Source organism: Pavona decussata, unplaced genomic scaffold, assembly GCF_977016875.1.
Source record: "Pavona decussata unplaced genomic scaffold, jaPavDecu1.1 SCAFFOLD_105, whole genome shotgun sequence".
Taxonomy (NCBI): domain Eukaryota; kingdom Metazoa; phylum Cnidaria; class Anthozoa; order Scleractinia; family Agariciidae; genus Pavona; species Pavona decussata.
Window position 1 is genome coordinate 1,617,732 of NW_028145519.1, and position 20,060 is coordinate 1,637,791.

At 39.3% G+C, this 20,060-nt stretch overlaps 1 protein-coding gene, 2 long non-coding RNA genes and 1 pseudogene across 3 annotated transcripts in view; 2 read left to right on the plus strand and 2 right to left on the minus strand.

Moving 5' to 3' along the window:
• LOC146471322 (uncharacterized) overlaps positions 1-20,060 on the plus strand; it is a 52,537-nt gene that overhangs the window by 32,394 nt on the left and 83 nt on the right. The window lies entirely within an intron of this gene.
• Positions 1,927-9,306, plus strand: LOC146471326 (uncharacterized). The gene is made up of 2 exons (XR_014866840.1): positions 1,927-2,526; positions 9,094-9,306. It is a non-coding gene; the product is annotated as an uncharacterized LOC146471326 (long non-coding RNA).
• Positions 10,106-11,445, minus strand: LOC146471327 (RYamide receptor-like; annotated as a pseudogene).
• LOC146471328 (substance-P receptor-like) lies at positions 14,887-15,843 on the minus strand. Its single transcript, XM_085121031.1, has one exon. It carries the CDS (start codon positions 15,832-15,834, stop codon positions 14,887-14,889), a length of 948 nt encoding a protein of 315 aa, XP_084977157.1. The 5' UTR covers positions 15,835-15,843.

Sequence of the window (20,060 nt, forward strand, 5' to 3'; positions counted from 1 at the left end):
AAACTGATATAAACGCGTGGGTTCAGGGACGCATTTGAATAGAAGATGAATTTTGCAGCTGAAAATAGTTCGCCCATTCCACATGGTAGATGCCAGTTCCATGCAAAATAATAAACAAGTGCGGATACAGTTACTGGAGTAATGCACAAAGCGAAAAGAAAGACAATGATTAAAATCTTTTTCACTATCGCGGTGTCTTCTCTCTGTCTTTGCCTATTCAGTGAACCGTTTTTACCAAGCTTTCGTTTTTTCAGCTCCATCAAAATAAGTGCATATAAAGAAGGAACTACACTATAAATTTAATAGATCTGTTTCAGCCCCAAAGTGCCGTTTCAGCTCTATGGCCCCTGGAGCTGATTTGACTCTTCGTGGGTCCATTTTGTCAATTGGGTCCATATCGACCCCAATAAAAACTGTTTTAGCCCCACCAAAAACCGATTTGGACCACAGTGGAAAATAATTCGGCCCCTGCGTGCGTATCGGCCCTTATCACTCGAGCTATTTTGTCTCAAATTAGTGGAACCATTTCCGTTCAAGTCTAGTTAGCTTCAATATAGGGCCGTCTAGGCTCCTATTAATGGAGTCGTTTAGACATCGAAGAACAGAGCCAATTTGTTACAACGCAAAATGGCCCCAATCACTTGAGCCATTTTGACTCCGAATGGTATAACCATTTTCAATCAAGCCAAGATGGGTCCAAATTAGGGTCGATATACTGAATTTTGACATCAAGCAAAATTGTGACAGGGAGAACTTTGAGGGAAAATTTAATTTATAATTTCCACCTTCTTCTGAATTATGGTGCATGATTACCGTTGTTCAATAAAATCCCGCGTTTGTCCAGTTGTGGAAAAAAGGCTGCATTTGCTTACTATTGAGTCCTTTTCATTCACCGAACCGAGCTTATATATTCTGCAAGCATGCAGTAGTCCATTTCTGCCACGGTGATTATTTACTGATCGCTTTACGATGGAGAACTTTGCCAAAACGTTCACTGAAGAGGAAATTAAGACATGGCTTGGAACGTCTTCACCGGCAACCATCGAAAGAATATCAAGTAAGCAGTACTTGAGTCCGAGCTTGCTTTAATATTTGCAACTGAGCTGGAATTAAAGCCCGGTAAAAAAAATTTTCTTACTCTTCTTTTGGTTTGTTTGTTTTTAGATCGTTCACTTGCACTTAGCGGCCATGATATAGGAAGGCAATTTCCGCCAGTGGAAGGAGCCTGGATACGAGCATACGTCACTCCGAGAAATCTTTGAGAGCCTACTCCCTAAACGCGCATGACAAATCGTTCAGGCGGGAGGGTTTTAACAGAAAATTCGTCAAACTAAGGTTTTTAGTTTGATTTCCACTAGTCTTGGCGATTTGGCTGCAATAGGAAAGTCAAATTATGGACAGCCGATTCCCTTGTGTTAATAATTTGCGATTTATGATTTTCTCTTTACTGTCGGATCGTATATTACCACAAACACATTTGCAACAGAGCGAGTAGTCTTCTTCGATGCTTGCATAATATTTTAAGCTTACTTTCAGGTGAGTCTTTCCATAAGTTTTGTAGCCTTGAATTCTCTTCGTAACTTATCCCCTAAATTTACTGCGGAGAGTGTAGTATCTGATAGCGGTGCTGATCGTTCTTCTGCCGCCTTATTTTTGGTAATTAAGCGACTAGTGAAAATTTAATTGCCATTTGCACCAGATTCTCCTTAGAATGAAATATACAAGCTGCAGCTTAACTTTATCATTTTTCTTTATTCCTCATAGCAATGCAAGTCTATTTATTATGATAAGTCGGTTCAAATGTTTTTAAAAACAGTTTTTAAACAATTGATCAAATTACTTTAGATGAATTGTTTCAAACTATCAATTTATAACTTTCCTTGCTACATGTATGGGGCTGTGCCGGCGGAAATCTTGCCAAGCTTTTAGCTGAGGAATCCTAACTGTTAGGCATTGATTGATCAAATTACTATAGATGCATTGTCTCAAACTATTAATTTCTAATTTTTCTTGCTCTGTGGTGCTATGATCAAGGTATATGCCAGTTAGGTGCGAAGCTTTTAGCTGAGGAATCCTAACTGTTAGGCATTGATTGATCAAATTACTATAGATGCATTGTTTCAAACTATTAATTTCTACTTTTCCTCTCTCTGTGGTACTATGATCAAGGTATATGCCAGTTAGGTGTGAAGCTGTTCGCTGAGGAATCCTAACTGTTAGGCATTGATTGATCAAATTACTATAGATGCATTATTTCAAAGTATTAATTTCTAATTTCCCTTGCTGTGTGGTACTATGATCAAGGTACATGCCAGTTCGGTGCGAAGCTTTTTGCCGATGAATTGTTGTACGTTGTTCGATCACTTAACAGTAGATGCAATGCCTTAAATAATTATTTATTTCTTTTTTACCTTTGCATGTGATACTGTGGTCGAGATACATATGTCATTTGTGAGCAAATTTAGCTTCATGCTGAAGTGTTCTATCAACCCTGTTCTCAGGAAGAAGTTAGACTCTAGGAATGAGGTTAGTATTGTATTAAGCATTGTCATTTATTATGTTGTAACCCATGCCATCAAGTAATTTTGGTATGTTTGTGTGTGATTGAGGAGTAGTTTACAATATTATTTTGACAGTAACTGCATTTTACCAGAAGCTCTTAACAGCCGTCCTCTGTAAATATCGACTATCGTCGTTTGGACGAGAAAAAATGAAATCCCTCAAACTTTCTCAGAAGAATGGTCTATATAAGTGATTCACATAAGTATAACTTTGAGCTCAGTTCGATTCGTATTTTAGCTGTAGTGCGACCATCTTGGTTTTACCGCTCTGAGAGGGCTTTCAGCGGCCATTTTAGGCCACACTTTTAAGAATTTGCCTTACAAAGAAAGCGTTACAAATCCGAACAAAATCTCATTGTTCGAGACAAGCAAATGTTTGTTGTTGTGTTGAGAAGCTTTTTTGGCAATTTGATCGAAATCTGATTTTTTTACAACATTTTTAATTTCTTCCCTATTGAACTACTCTTCAAGTGCCAAAAAAATGGCCGAGTTTAAAGGAAAATATCGCTAAAGATACATTAGTTGGCATCCTAAAACAGCATCCCGGTTAAAGAGCAATGTCTTGTCTGTAAGAATATGCAATAAAATTTTTGGGCAGTTAAAAAGAGAAAATTATAGAAGAAGAAGTTTTAACTGTACTTTTGTCAACAAACACCACCTTCGTAATTAGCATAACAACATGAAAATAACGATTTACTAAGAAAATAATGATAAATTCCACTTACCTCGTGAAATCATCGCCCAGAATGCTATTGTCTTTCGCGACATGTACTTACAGCGCCCAGTTTTTCTATGCGCGGCATAATAATTTGCATATCCAGAACTAGTCGGTTGTGATTGGTCAATGAATTCAGCTTTGGGAATACCCGAGTCCCTTCAAGATTTCTGCTACTGTCAATCAAACGCTTGAATGCGTGAAGTGAAATCCCAAGACGCAATGTAGATAACCAAGGCGCTCTGGTTAAAGGCGGGCTGCGAATCGAACTAAAGCACTTATTCAACAAGTTCGCGTGTAGCGATATATTATAATTTGTCTCGATGGACTCCGAATGACGAAACATATTATATTTGTTTGTGTTCAATAATTATTCAAATTTCGACCACTTTCATTAATCAAAACATACATAACGCTTAGTTTATTTCAGGCCATTCAGTTCCTAACTGCTATTATCGAGACACGATGTCGAAGTGTGCGAGACACCGGCCAGGCTTTTACGAGTTGTTATTAATTGATGCTTGCGATAGCGGCTATAAATCGAAATATCGACCGATTGTAAAGCCCACTGTTATGGGTGTGTTCGAAGTTGAGCACGTAGTCGCAAAACGAATTCAAGGCCGCGAAACGGCGTACTTTGTTCAGTGGAAGCCGTTATTCTCCAGAACAGAACAAGTGGGAACCGGCCGATCACTTAGTGGCACAGGGTCGTAAAGGAACAGGAAAAAAACAGAAAAACCTCTTAATGAACCGTTCCGATTCCGAAGTTACCTTATCGAGTTAAACTGCCGTTTTAATCAAAGCTAATAATTGACTTTCACGAAAACTCCTTATCAGCGTGGTAGTCTTGACGCTTAAAGTCAGCTTCAGTATAGTCAACAATTCAGAAGTAAGATAGAATGAATTGGAGTTTAATGTTAGCACCTCTTTATAATGCCTAATCAGGGTGGCAGGCGTACTATTGTTCGCGTGAGCGGAGCTTTGAATACATTAGCGTCGTGGCGGAAAATTCAAAGTCGTCTTATTCTTTTGTTATGCATGCTACTGATCACAGAGATCCTTGAAGGGTCTGCAGGAAAGTCAAAAAATTAATTTTCCAACCACTTTGAATCGGTCTTTTCCGCTGAAAATTGGCAGGGAGGTTCTTTAAACACCAAATGAACAAAGCCATATGCTAACTCTGAGAACGAGCGCTCTTTCAATGAAGAATCCATCCTCCCCTTATGGCTCCATACAAAAAATGCTTGAAAATAGGCAAAGTTCAGGAAAAATCTCCAACCAGTTATACTACCAGTAAAATCCTGGAAAATATGTCATTAGCCTCGTTGAGGTCTTCTTTACGAAAGCCATATGCTAACTCATTGAAAACCAAAGCGGTTAACGCCAAAACTCACCCAACGTGCGCGCTGGTAGCCGGTTTGGGCCCACTTTCCCTTTTGTTTGTCTGTCTCGCATCATTAATGGAGTTTGAAATTCGCGCGGAGCACGCACAAAAGCCCCGGATGTGTCGCCGCATTCTGGGCGATGTATTGAGAACTGGATATTTCAAAATATATCAATTTATAGTTTCAGTCGGATACAGCCGCATTTTCGATAATTTGTTGTGCGAAATCTCCGTAATACACCGCAGCCGTTAAACTGAGTTGAATTCTTCAAAGTCCGTCAGGTCAATCATTGGCCGAAAAATTGCCTTCCGCCCCATAAGCTGCCGTGTGCAAGGTGCCAAATACTTCTTCGTTATCCTTAATGACCAAAACTTCTTTCAGCAACCATTTAAATCCTGCTTTTAACTGGAGATTCTCGTCAAGAAATCGTTTATGTTCCGTTGACCTTCCGCCGTGATTAAACAATGAGATTGCGTTACAGAAACGGGCGCACATCCAGACGGGTTGGGGTGGGGGTGGGGTAGAGGTGGGGAGGAAATAAAGATGTCACGGACCTTAGCTTGTAAGATGCTGCAAAAGCGTTAGCTATTCTTCGCTTATTCGGGGCTATAAATTAAGCACTTTTCTCGGAATAATGGAACATGACTAGTGACTCACCGGCTTTGGGGAACGTTGAGAAATTTGTGTAGGTTACATATTTTTTTTCTGGTTTCTGGGCGTAGTAGGAAGTACAATGTATTTTTTCCCTCTCTCACTGTGATCAAATTGCCCTGCGGAAACGCGAAGCCGATCGTTAAGTAGATTTATATATTAATGACTACATCAAATTAAATTTCATAGGTGTGGCTACTTTTCATTTTATTTCGTGTTTAATATTTTAAGTCGTTTGGGTCGATAAAGAGAACCATAGAAATATAATGTGTCAATCAAAACGTATTGTTTCCAGTTTTAATATGTACATTCTTTTCGTGACACGCGTAAAGCGAATGGCTTAGTAGCCGCACTTTTAATTGGTACGTGGAGAATTCCTGGTCATGGCCACCTGTGGCTACTCGTCGTATGTTGGAGGTATCTGCGGATCCAGTACCCAAAACGATAAAAATGTGCAGTGTGTCCTACTGAGTGACTGCCGAGGGGACGTGAGCGTCCATTTAAAAGCACTGCACGTTTGGGACGCCTCTTTAAAAACCGAGGCACAATTGCTCCTAGCAAGGGCAGGTATTAGTATGAGTATTTTGATATTTATTTTACTAGTTTTCTCTTAAGAAACACCAAAGTACAAATCATAAGTATTCATTCCTTGAAGCGAATACATTTATTTTGAACTCCCCCACGAAATTCACAACCTGGTTTCCATGCCATTTCGGATCACAAGTTATCACCTGCAATTACACTTCATTACACTTTTTCACACGAAGACGCTAAAAAATAGAAGCATTTGCGGAGTGAAAAGCGTGTAACTTAGTAAGAAGCAAACTGTCCCATTAGATCGTACTCTCGAAACTAATGCTTTTGAAAAACACGTATTTGAATCTCATAAATTCTTCCTTATCAAATTTTCTTCCTTATGAAATTTGGTCTGCGGCATATATTAATCACGTGCCAGGAGACCGTGGGAAAGTGCTAATTTCATTGACGCCCATACGGTGTATACAATTTGTACTAATGCATTTATTTCATTTTTTTAATTAAAGTGATAGTGTATTAAATGGATATTGAAGCTGGGGACGTACACGTGTGCATTACAGGCCCGTAGCAAGGCTAAAATTACTAAGGGGGCCGAGCAAAATGGTTAAACAAAACTACTATTAAAGTTCAGTTTTCATCAGAATGCAAAGTCCGAGTGTTTGCCGACTGTTTAAAGAACCCAAATAAAGTTCTGAAGTGCATCTTCAAATCCAGTTGGGTTCGCCAAATACTGGGGACTTTGCAAGAAACAAATCCCGCACGGGTGGGGAAATACAAGAACTTTGAAATACACAATTAGCAAAGTCCCCATATCAGCCCGGGGTCCCCCCCCCCCCCCCCACGGGGAAGCCGATGACAAGTGCATAATATTACAAATATATAGCTGTCAGTGAGCTTGGGATAGTTGTGAACATGTATGAACCCGAAACAGAAGAGCAACGATCAACTGATGCTGTAAATTAGTGTTTTACTTGCCATAATGTTCCATTTTTGTTTCCTCCCCACTTCCACCCCAACCCGTCTGGATGTGCGCGTGTTTCTGTAACGCAATCTCATTGTTTAATCACGGCGGAAGGTCAACAGAACATAAACGATTTCTTGACGAGAATCTCCAGTTAAAAGCAGGATTTAAATGGTTGCTGAAAGAGGTTTTGGTCATTAAGGATAACATAGAAATATTTGACACCTTGCACACGGCAGCTCATGGGGCGGAAGGCAATTTTTCGGCCTATGGTTGTCCTGACGGACTTTGAAGAATTCAACTCAGTTTAACGGCTGCGGTGTATTACAGTGATTTCGCACAACAAATCATCGAAAATGCGGCTGTATCCGACTGAAACTATAAATTGATATATTTTGAAATATCCAGTTCTCAATATTTCACGAGGTAAGTGGAATTTATCATTATTTTCTTAGTAAATCGTTATTTTCATGTTGTTATGCTAATTACGAAGGCGGTGTTTGTTGACAAAAGTACAGTTAAAACTTCTTCTTCTATAATTTTCTCTTTTTAACTGCCCAAAAATTTTATTGCATATTCTTACAGACAAGACATTGCTCTTTAACCGGGATGCTGTTTTAGGATGCCAACTAATGTATCTTTAGCGATATTTTCCTTTAAACTCGGCCATTTTTTTGGCACTTGAAGAGTAGTTCAATAGGGAAGAAATTAAAAATGTTGTAAAAAAATCAGATTTCGATCAAATTGCCAAAAAAGCTTCTCAACACAACAACAAACATTTGCTTGTCTCGAACAATGAGATTTTGTTCGGATTTGTAACGCTTTCTTTGTAAGGCAAATTCTTAAAAGTGTGGCCTAAAATGGCCGCTGAAAGCCCTCTCAGAGCGGTAAAACCAAGATGGTCGCACTACAGCTAAAATACGAATCGAACTGAGCTGAAAGTTATATTTGTGTGAATCACATATATAGACCATTCTTCTGAGAAAGTTTGAGGGATTTCATTTTTTCTCGTCCAAACGACGATAGTCGATATTTACAGAGGACGGCTCTTAAGGGTTTCCTATGTTATATCTTTTGGTCTTAGGGTGGATTGTCAAAAATATATTAGCATACCTGTCTTATCCATAATTTTTTTTTTGCTCTGGATATAGTTTTTGTGATTGCAACGTATACAAGGACTTTTTTCTTTCTTCTTCTGATGCCAAGTAATTGGTTATCTTCAATTTAGGAACACTATTATCAAGTGTCTTTACCAGCAGGGTACAGAAACAAAAATCAATCATGAACTTGCCATCATGTGTAGCCAGGCAGAGTATTTAGCTGTTTATTTTTGGCCACTGGACCCTGAGGCAAACAGACTAGATAAAAGCCTGGTTTACACTGCAAGGTTTTTGGGCCCAGCACTCCTAAATTTTGGCATGTGAAGCAATAATTTATGATACTGTACTCCTAATGTTGCCATGTTAAAGTTAAGTTCATCGGCTTGCGTGCCTAAAACTGCCTTGCAAGGTAGCCTCGGCCTGCCAAAAAATGGGCCAGCGTCCCAAATTCAGTCGCACATGTGCACATGTTTTTCAACAAACAAAATGGTGTCGTCTGAAAGGTTAGACGCCTCTATGCAAATCAGCAAATCCTATAGCTCCCCCTCCCTGATGGGGCTTCAGCAAAGGGCTGAAGGGGTGCCGCAGGCAGCAATTCCCCGCCCTTAATTATTTTATTAAACATCTCTGAATAACTGACAAGAGATAGAACAAAATGCAGTGAACAAAAATAGAAAGGATAAGAGAAGGCAAGCAACAACAGAAAATGGGAGGGTGGGAGGGGAAAACTTTGCTGCTGCTCAACTTGCAGCCCTCCAAGAAAGTGGCAATTGAAAAGACTGGCACAGAATAAGATGCAAGGCAGGCTGGAAATCACATATCATATTTAGGGTAGACTGCAATAATAATGCGGCCTCAATAGTTGTTGCTTGCCAACATTGACCTTTATTTTATGCTAAAATGTCAATAAACCGGTCTCAAATTTCTAGAAAACATAAGTATGCCATATGAGGGCCTTTAACAGTGATAGTTATCAGTGACTTGTTTTGCACAGACTTTTTTGTTGATATTCTATCACTCAGCAGCCATCAGTAACAACTTCCCTGTCTTTTGTATCTCTATACCTGGCTTCCAGTGTTTCATCATCATGTTATAAGTATTAATTTTTACTTGCAGTTTTAGTTGGTCAATTGTACCTTGTAAGGTGACTCATCTTTCATTTTTTGCTTGTTTTTGTTTACAGAGAACTGCCTCAGTTGATGATAACCTCGCCATTTTTACGCAACTCCAAATTGTTGCTATTGGAGAAGGCTTTGACTCTGACAAACTCTATGTTGCATTTTAAGGAAAGGTTTTGTACAGTATTCCTCACCAGATATCATGGACAGCATTAGGGCCTTGCTGTTGTTGTTTTATAATTATATTCGACATGGTATATAAAAACAGCAAAGCCATGTTGTCCTTTTTTTAAGGCACGCTTAGCAGTCATTTTGTGTTTCAGTTTGGTTTGCCAAAAAAATTAAAGTGAGAGAATAAAATAATGTTGTGTTGTTCACAAAATGTTTCTCTTGTGTATATATTTATCAGTTTCGTGTATTAGGGAAGTAAAATGAGTGTTAATCAACCAGAAAATTAAAACCATTCCAGGGTAAGCAGTAGTTGATTTTAGCCCTCTAATATAGCTGTTTCTGACTCTCTTGAATCTACAGCAGTTTTAAAGTAAAGTGTCCTTGTGGCTATATTGGAGTTGATTCAGCCCTAAATGTGCATTAATTTTGGTAATTATACGGGCTAAATCAGTCACCCATTGTGGCCATTGTTTCCCCTTTATGCAGGTTCAAAATGGATCAATTATGGGGCCATTTTGAGGCATCCTAAGAACCATTTTAATTCTTGTAAGAAGGCTATTTTACATAATTAAGGACCAAAGCGGCTCTTATAAAGAATGTCGTTTCAGACATGTTGGTGCCAATTTAGTCCTTTAGAGAACGTTTCTTTTGAGTATAAATTGGGCTAAATCGGCCACAAAATATGGGCCAATTTTCCTCCTTTCTGAGGGCATGAAACGGCTCCAGCAGGGCTATTTTGGCCTTCCAATTGCACCATTTCAACCCTTTTAAAAGCCCCCAAAATAGCCCCTCTGTGTCTTCGTTTCGGCTACCTTATGAAGGGCTATTTCAGCCCCGTTTACTGGGGCCAAAACAGCTCCATTTCAAATGGGCTAAATTAGCCCCAAAAATAGTACTGTATTTTACTCACCGAAACGGCCCCATTTCAGGGGCTAAAACAGATCTTTTCGATTTACAGTGTACAGAAAGTGGTAAGAAAATTAAAAATACTAAAATAAATATGAAGTAACGCTCTAGTGTCCGCTGTGGGTCAAACTTCGGTGCCCAGGTAAACGTGCAATACCACTTGTTGTCTTGCATAGTAAGTCGCGCAATATAGAAATACGGACCGTGTATACACATAGCAACGATCCAGATAGTGGGAATTAACACTTTCAAAACCCTTCTTGTTATCAGTGGAGGACGAAACGGGAAAACCACTCCTCGATATCTGTCGATGGCAATAACCACAAGGCTTTGGATGGACACCGCGGTAGAAATGTCTTGAAAGAAGTAGACCAACTTACACAGGATCAAACCCGTTAGTCCGTCTAGCAGCCACCTTCGAGGGCCAGTAAAAATAAAAACGAATTCTCGTGGAATAGCAAACACAGAAATCAGAAGATCGGAGGAGGCCATGTTAACAATAACAAAATTGGTCGTTGTCCACATTCATATATTTTTCAAGACGGTGGCGATTATAGCTAAGTTTCCACAGAGCGATATTATCATGATTAGAGAATAAACCAATGCCTTGATACATTTTACAGACGTGCTTTCAGGGTACAGCTCACAATTCCTGACTTGGGTTGAGTTAAGCTTGTTTGGTTTTCAGTGCAGCTCAATAAACACATTGTAGGAACTCTTGATCTTTGCCAACTGGCTATGCTAAAGAAGAGCTTCAAGGTACGGTCGGGGTGTGTTTATTTATCTAATGGATCGTTGGCGTGTATAAAAAGAGCACCTGCGCCTAGGTAATAATGATTCGCGGTTTTATTCATTCGCGGGCATATCTTGATAGACGGGAGTACTTAACCATTTCACGTCAGATATATTTCTAGATTATTGTTTTGGAACATACACACCCTCTCGCGAAACGCCCATCGGGGACCGGGAGCGATGAGAGGCGGCTGTATTTGCAGGCTATGGTAATCATTCTTCACAGAGATTGATAATGGATAGCTGGGGGCTACTACAGTTCTTCGTCACGTTTCTTTCGGGCTGAAGACAATTAAAAGCGGTTGTAAATAAAAATCGAAATTACACTTATGGTCAACCTGATTATGTCTTTCACTTCTCAAGGGAAAGTATAAGGTAAAGTATATTACTGGGGTTTTTCTTGTACGCTTGCCAAACGATGTTTTTGTTTTTTTGTTTTGTTTTGTTTTTTTTTTTTTCGGCTTGTGTTCTGAGACGTGACTAACCATTTTGGTGAAATTGAAATTGTGACATATGAATTGACTCAGTGTTCGTTTTTCTCCATTCATTGGGTCATACTTTAATCTGCTAGGGTCATTTCCTTTGAGCAGGAAGCCTTCAAGGCCCCAATATCAACTTGAACATTGTCCTCACTGCCGTCCCTATATTGTAGCTGTTGGAAGTTTTTTAAATTTGATCTCATCACCAATACGTTTCGTTTTCTCGTGATCATTTCTTTCGGTTAGCAGTTGAAGCTCTGTATCATCCGTTAATCCAATTGCAATTTGAGTGGTATTGATTTATCGTACAATCCAAGACGTTATTTATTTAAAGAGCTTTTTGACAACGGTTGTCTCTCGGTACTCTAATGGTGTTCTTTGTTGACTAAGCTCTCAAAAGGTCACAATCAATATTAGAGACGCTTCGAGACTAGGAAGATATTCGAGACATGAGGAATCATTTCGACAGATAATTCCGGTGAAATTTGAGATATCAATGTCTTTGACACTTTCACAATTGATTCTTTGAAGCGTAAGTTTTTGGGGTTAAGGGTAGGGGGTATTAAAAAAACCTATCCAAAACCATCCAATAAACGACGTGTTTAGCGTAGTTTTGCTCTTTTTCCTCTTCATTTACCCGCGAAATTGTTGATTAAAAAAGGAGGAAGGACAGTGGAAGCACCCGATTTTGCTCGTTTTAACGAATGGAAGCGAACTGTCATGAAGCTGTCCCGAGTTCTTTACGTTCGTAATCGAGTACTCGAAACGCCATAAGATTTGTTACCACAGCACATTCCGATTTTTTTTTTTTTTTTTTTAGCTCTCGGCTGGAATGGCTGGTGGTACGTTGAATTGCAGCGGCGTTTAACCCGGCTAAGTTCCCAAGGAAGAATTCGAAGCGGGGACATTTGCTGGCATGCTAGCTAGGTTTGCCATGTAAATTGATCATGCAGTATTTTTCTTCTATTATGGATGGTATGATTTATTTCTTCGATGTTTTTATCACTGTTAAGTACCAGATTAAAGTAGATCAATTCAATAAATACTTGAGAAAGATTTGCACGGGAACACAAATGTTGACAGCGGGTGAACTCGAAGAAGACGACTGAGTCACGTAAAGCAGATTAGGTTGGGAACGCGTACTTCTACTACAAATTTACCACTTGACTTGGAAAGTTTGATAAATTACAGTTATGAGTCGCTTAAGGCACAGTTAATCACTTCTAAGTCTTATTTCGTGACGACCTTCTCTCATCCATGGCACTCTAATACTAATAAAAAGCATGGCTCTTTCTCTATGGTGGCCATATTGGATTTCCGTATTTAGCCTTAGGGCTGGTTTCCATATGATCGCAGACGATCGTAGATCGCAGATCGCAGACGATCGCAAAAATGGCTGATCGCAGAGCCGACCATAGCCATACGTTTTGGTCAGCAGAAATGTCAAACGTGCGTGTAGCAAACAACATCGCGAACGTGGAGGAGCGGAGAATTTGCTGCAAGCAAATTTACTTCTTCTGTTTGTCATGAAGCGACTCCAAAACCGTCGAAAACATCGGTTTTGGATTCGATAACGACCGTACGCAGTTCTTATGTTGCGAAATTTGGCCCCCGCTTCCCCAGCCGATAAATTAAACTTCTGCTCGATTTTGTCCCAAAAGTTGCCCTTTTTGTTCTTGTCTTTAAAATCTTTGCTTTGCACCTTCATAACGTGCAACTTCCTCCATTAATTCCTCGTTACCAACATGTTCAATAACAGCCATGATGACAACGAATTGAGTGTTGCTACGTTGACCGTTTCTACAATCGAACACACGAATGTTGAATCGTGGGAGAAAACACGAAATATTATGAGATGCGTTTCGATCGCGGATCGCAAAACTTTGGTTTCCATATGATCGCACAATCGCAATTGATCGCAGACGATCGCAGGAGATAGACCATGGTTTTATCTCCTGCGATCGTCTGCAATCGCGATAGCAGGATCGCAGACGATCGCAGAAGTATGTTTCCATATGATCGTAGACGATCGCAGACCTTATTGCGATCTCCGATCTGCGATCCGCGATCATATGGAAACCAGCCTTTAGGTTGCGTTTGATTGACCTTCTTCCGGAATAAGAATAAGCGGAACAGCCGTTAAAGTTCTCTTTTTAAGAAATTTGGGAGGACAAATTCTGCAAACACCATCGCTGACACATGAGAATTTAAGAGCCGTCTTGTACTCCAGTAACTCCTAAAACCTATTATGAGGAATTTCTTGTCATCGTTGTATTTATTCCTATTCCGGAATAGGGTCAATCGAACGCACCCTTAGTTTCACTCGAGTCACCAAAGACCAAAACTTACAATATCAACAAGCTCACCTTTTATCCATGTTGTGCAGTAGTTGCACGCACACACGAGCAGACGAGGTGAGACAAACTGAGTGACACGCGAGTGCCACGTACACTTATCTGAATAAACATTTTGTCACCTCTTTGTTTGTCGCAGTCACATTAAATGGAAACTTTCTGCTGTCTCATTGAAGGCAGTTTTTTGATAAGCAGACAGCCTTTTTCAAAAAGGCTAAATTACCTTTGTAGCATTGATGGATATCGCACTGTCAGCTCAATACGCCAATCAACTGTTTGCATTTTTATTTGACTAAGTAATTATTGCCTTGATCTACGAAGGCAGTTCGTGCATCACACCCACTGTTTTTTTGCCTGGAACGTTACTTAAGATCACATTCTTTATCGCGTCACGTGGCTGGTTTTGAACAGTCGTCGGCACAACTACATATTTCATGGCTAATAATAAACCTCATCGGCAATATTTCGGCTCATTTCACATTTGTCTTTTGCCCAACTGATTACCGTCATATAGATAATGGAATCTATGGTTTTGTCTTATTTACATTGTCAATATAATCTCTGATTTAGTTTAACTCCGGCCTGTTCAAAAACCTTCCTTCGTTAAGCAATAGGGTTTTTTCCTTTCTTACATCACCTGTTCCTAACAGAGATAACTTTAGACTTTCTATTTATAAAGAAACTCTTTCAAGGTTAATTACCATTACCTTAATTATTTTAATGGTGAGTTGGGTGATAAATTGCTCTCGGTTTCTAATAGAACGACACAAGCAAAAGATATATAGCGAACGAAATTTATCAATTGTCTACCTTGTGTATCTTTATTCTTCTCCAGTCATCTCCACGATATACATTAGGAGAATAAAGGTATTAAAATAACGGAGAAAGGGCCAAAAATAGAAAGACTAATACTTAGACTTAAAAAGATGGAAAAAAAAAGGATCTTATATTATTGGTTTTCAAGGGAGAGATCATATAATATGCGTAATAGAACATAAACGCACATACATAGATACGGAACACGGAACAAAAGTATTAGTGAGGGCAACACTTCACTTCCTCGTAAATACTTGAAAGTAGCTTACCACTGTAACATGTACCAACATTCTGAAAAGGGCAAAAATTTAACGCTTTTCTCTTTACAATTTTCCAATCTTCACGAAGTTTCCTGGGTAAGTTGCCTTGCAGTTCGCGAAGGCATGTTCAGTTCTATTTCATTAGTATGAAACCTCCTCGACCATAAGCAGTTAATCAAATCTTTCAATCCTTGGCGACACCTTTCACTTAAACTGATATAAACGCATGGGTTCAGGGACGCATTTGAATAGAAGATGAATTTTGCAGCTGAAAATAGATCGCCCATTCCACATGGTAGATTCCAGTTCCATGCAAAATAATAAACAAGTGCGGATACAGTTACTGGAGTAATGCACAGAGCGAAAAGAAAGACAATGATTAAAATCTTTTTCACTATCGCCGTGTCTTCTCTCTGTCTTTGTCTATTCAGTGAACCGTTTTCTTCAAGCTCTCGTTTTTTCAGCTCCATCAAAATAAGTGCATATAAAGTAAGAACTACAGAAAGTGGTAAGAAAATTAAAAAGACTGAAATAAATATGAAGTAACGCTCTTGTGTCCGATGTGGGTCAAACTTCGGTGCCCAGGTAAACGTGCAGTACGCCTTGTTGTCTTGCATAGTAAGTCGCGCAGTATAGAAATACGGACCGTGTATACACATAGCAACGATCCAGATAATGGGAATTAATACTTTCAAAACCCTTCTTGTTATCAGTGGAGGGCGAAACGGGAAAACCACTCCTCGATATCTGTCGATGGCAATAACCACAAGGCTTTGAATGGACACCGCGGTAGAAATGTCTTGAAAGAAGTAGACCAACTTACACAGTATCAAACCCGTTAGTCCGTCTAGCAGCCACCTTCGAGGGCCAGTAAAAATAAAAACGAATTCTCGTGGAACAGCAAACACAGAAATCAGAAGATCAGAGGCGGCCATGTTAGCAATAAGAAAATTCGTCGTAGTCCACATTCGTATATTTTTCAAGACGATGGCGATTACAGCTAAGTTTCCACAGAGCGATATTATCATGATTAGGGAATAAACCAATGCCTTGATACATTTTACAGACGTGCTTTCAGGGTACAGCTCACAATTCTTGACTTGGGTTGAGTTAAGGCTTGTTTGGTTTTCAGTGCAGTTCAATAAACACATGGCAGCAACGGTTGCAACTGACTATGCTAAAGAAGAGCTTCAAAGTACGGTCGGGATGTGTTTATTTATCTAATGAATCGTTGCCGTGTATGAAAAGAGCACCTGCGGCTAGGTGATAATGATTTGTGGTTTTTATTCATTCGCGGGCATATCTTGATAGAGGGGAGTACTTAATCATAATCCTTTTACATCAGATATATTTCTACGTATAAGATTGACGTTTGTTATTAAATTAATCAGAAAAACTAACGCAGAGAGATTTCGACGTTTCGATGACATCCTGTCAGTTTAGTTTTGTCTACTTACTTATGTGAATTTTCTTAATTTTCTTGATAATGATGACAGGATGTCATCGAAACGACGAAATCTCTCTGCGTTAGTTTTTCCGATTAATTTAAGATATATTTCTAGATTTATTATTTTGGAACATACACACCCTCTCGCGAAATGCCCCTCGGGGACCGGGAGCGATGAGAGGCGGCTGTATTTGCAGGCTATGGTGATCATTCTTCTCAGAGAATGATAATGGATAGCTGGGGGCTAATTCAGATCTTCGTCACGTCTCTTTCGCGCTGAAGACAATTAAAGCCGGTTGTAGATAAAAATCGAAATAACACTTATGGTCGACCTGATTAAGTCATTCACTAATTCTCAAGGTAAAGTATACTACTGGGGTTTTCCTTGTACACTTTCCAAACGAATTTTTTTTTTTTTTTTTTTTTGAGTTGTGTTCTAAGACGTGACTAACCATTTTGGTCAAATTGAAATGTGACGTATGAATTGACTCAGTGTTCGTTTTTCTCCACTCATTGGGTCATACTTCAATCCGCTAGGAGCTGAAAACCATATATAAGCCGGCTGTAGATAAAAATCGAAATAACACTTATGGCGGTCGACCTGATTAAGTCATTCACTAATTCTCAAGGTAAAGTATATTACTGGGGTTTTTCTTGTACACTTGCCAAACGAGTTTTTTTTTTTGTTGTTGTTGTTGCTTTTGTTTTTTTTGTTTTCCTTTTTCGACTTGTGTTTTAAGACATGACCAACCATTTCGCTGAAATTTAAATGTGACGTATTAGTTGACTCAGTGTTCGTCTTTCTCCATTCATTGGGTCATACTTTAATCTGCTAGGGTCATTTCCTTTGAGCAGGAAGCCTTCAAGGCCCCAATATCAGCTTGAACATTGTCCTCACTGCCGTCCATGTATTGTCGCTGTTGGGATATTTTTTTAAATTTTATCTGATCACTAATACGTTTTGTCTTCGCGTGATCATTTCTTTCGGTTAGCAGTTCAAGCTCTGTAGCATCCGTTAATCCAATTGCAATTTGAGTGGCATTGATTTATCGTACAATCCACGACGTTATTTATTTAAAGAGCTTTTTGACAACGATTGTCTCTCTGCACTCTAATGGTGGTCTTTGTTGACTAAGCTCTCAAAATGTCACAATCAATTTTAGCGGAGACGCTTCGAGACTGTAGGAAGATATTCGAGACATGAGGAATCATTTCGTCAGATAACTCTGGTCAAATTTGAGATAATAGAGACATTTAGTACCAGGCTTTTCAGCAAAAACGTCAGACGGCGAACGGCTAGTGAACACGTGACAAGTCTCTGACGTTACGTTTGCGGTTTTCAACGTGCGTTTTCAACGTGGAGAGGTAGGTTTTCACGCAAGTCATTTACCTCAGCGATTTGAGTCGTACTTTCCAATATTTTGAAACGTAAAAATGTCAGATTTGTATGTAGCAAGTCTTAATGTTGATGTGTAGGTGTAAACTAACGCGAAAAAGCGAACATGGAGCTTTATGTTGCTGTATGAAAAACAGCGCTACTGCTGTTCGCAAATTCAATATGGCGGCCACTTCAAGTCATCAGTGTAGATAAAGTGGTAGAAGCCATAAACGTCAAACGCTAAACGCCCAACCTGAAACTGCCGTTTCCGGTTTGCCGTTAACGCAAAAGCTCTGGTGCTAAATGTCTCTAATAGTGTCTATTTGGGGTGGCTGGGAAGGGGTATAAAACAAAAACCTACCCAAAACCATCAAAAAACGACGTGTTTAGCGTAGTTTCGCTCTTTTTCCTCTTCATTTGCCCACGAAATTGTTGTTTGAAACAAGAGAAACGACAGTGGAAGTACCCGATTTGGCTCGTTTTAACGAATGCAAGCGAACTGTCAGGAAGCTGTCCCGAGTTCTTTACGTTCGTAATCGAGTACTCAAAAGCGCAATGAGATTTAATACCACAGCATATTCGGCTGGAATCGCTGGTGGTACGTGGAATTGCAACGGCGTTTAACCCGGCTAAGTTCCCAAAAAAAGAATTCGAAGTGGGGACATTTGCTGGCATGCTGGCTAGGTTTGCCATGTAAATTGATCATGCAGTATTCTTCTTCTATTTTGGATGATATGATTTATTTCTTCAATGTACCAGATTAAAGTAGATAAATTCAATAAATACTTGAGAAAGATTTGCACGGAAACACAAATGTTGACAGCGGGTGAACTCGAAGAAGACAACTGAGTCACGTAAAGCAGATTAGGTTGGGAACGCGTACTTCTACTACAAATTTACCACTTGACTAGGAAAGTTTAATAAATTACAGTTATAAGTCGATTTTGGCACAGTTAATCACTTCTAAGTCTTATTTCGTGACGACCGTCTCTCATCTATGGCACTCTGAATCCTAAAAAAAAGAAACGTTTGTTTGTTAATTGTTACAAAATCTTTTCATGGTTTTGTCTTTAATTTCTTTGATTTCAGTGGCGTTTTTAAGTTAAACTAAGCGAAGCAACTCTCGGGAAATCAAAGAGTTTGTAAACATACTGATCTTCTCTCTTACTTGGAAATAAAATTATTGCTTTGGACACAAAAGATATAATGTCTTTATTTATTTTGGCAGTTAAGTCCAATGTAAAGACATTGACAACAAAGGATAAAGCAATGCATGTTTAATGAGTAATGTCCAATAACTTTATAACGACTTTCTAATTCCTAGTTATGGGAAATGATTTCGAAATTCTCTTTTTTTATCATCTAGTCATTGTAGTTGAGGTTGAAGGTGGCTCATTCCCAGTTCATCGTTGATATCTTTGTACCAGAAACGCAGTCCGCGTAAAATGTCTATCAATCCCTTGCGATATCTACCATTGAATACGAAGTAAATCAGAGGTGTTATCGCAGAGTTAGAAAATAAAACAAAATGCAGCGCAAACCCAAGCTGTTCTATATTACACGGCATTTTCAATTTCCATACAAAAAGACACAAAATTCCATAAATGTTAAGTGGCAAAACGCGAAATAGAAAAGGAACCATTATAGCGCAGATGTTCTTAATCACCTAAACGTTTTCTTCATGTCGTTTGCGCGAAATAGTTCATAAAGACCCATTTTTGATTCGTTCTTTAATTAAATTTAAAATGATTCGAGAATATATAACGGTCAAAACAGGAAATGGCAAAGCACTATCATATATGGTTCCAGTACTTTCTGGGGTCCGAAATCTAGCGACCAATCGCATTTGGTCTTGTTAGTGTTTGACACGAGTTGGTAGGTATAAACGTATGTGCTGTGTAGGCCCATGGATAACAGCCATACTAGCGCGATGATAACTTTACAGCGTTTTCGTGTTATGGTAGCAGGACGAAATGGAACAAGGATTCCTCCGTATCTATCAATGGCAATAACTACCAGACTCAAAGTTGAAACAGCCGTTGAAGTGTCTTGGAAGAAATAGCCGAGCTTGCAGGAAATGGAACCCCAAATTCCTTCTATTAACCATCTCCTAGGACCAACCACGATTTCGGAGAGTTTGATTGGCACAGCAAACGTCGAAATGAGCAGATCTGATGCTGCCGTGTTTGCAATGAGGTAGTTGATGGTTGTGTGCATACGTTTGCTCCGTACGACGGTGGAAATGATGACAATATTTCCAAGAAAAGAAGTAACCAGAAGTATGCTGTAAGCCATAATCTTAACAAACTTTATGTTACTGGTATCTTTTGCGAATGGTATGCAATTTTCACCTGTCGTCAGCGCAGTGAAGTTTCCAGAGACCGTAGAGGAAACATCTAAAGACGAATTTAAACTCAGTTGGCTCATGG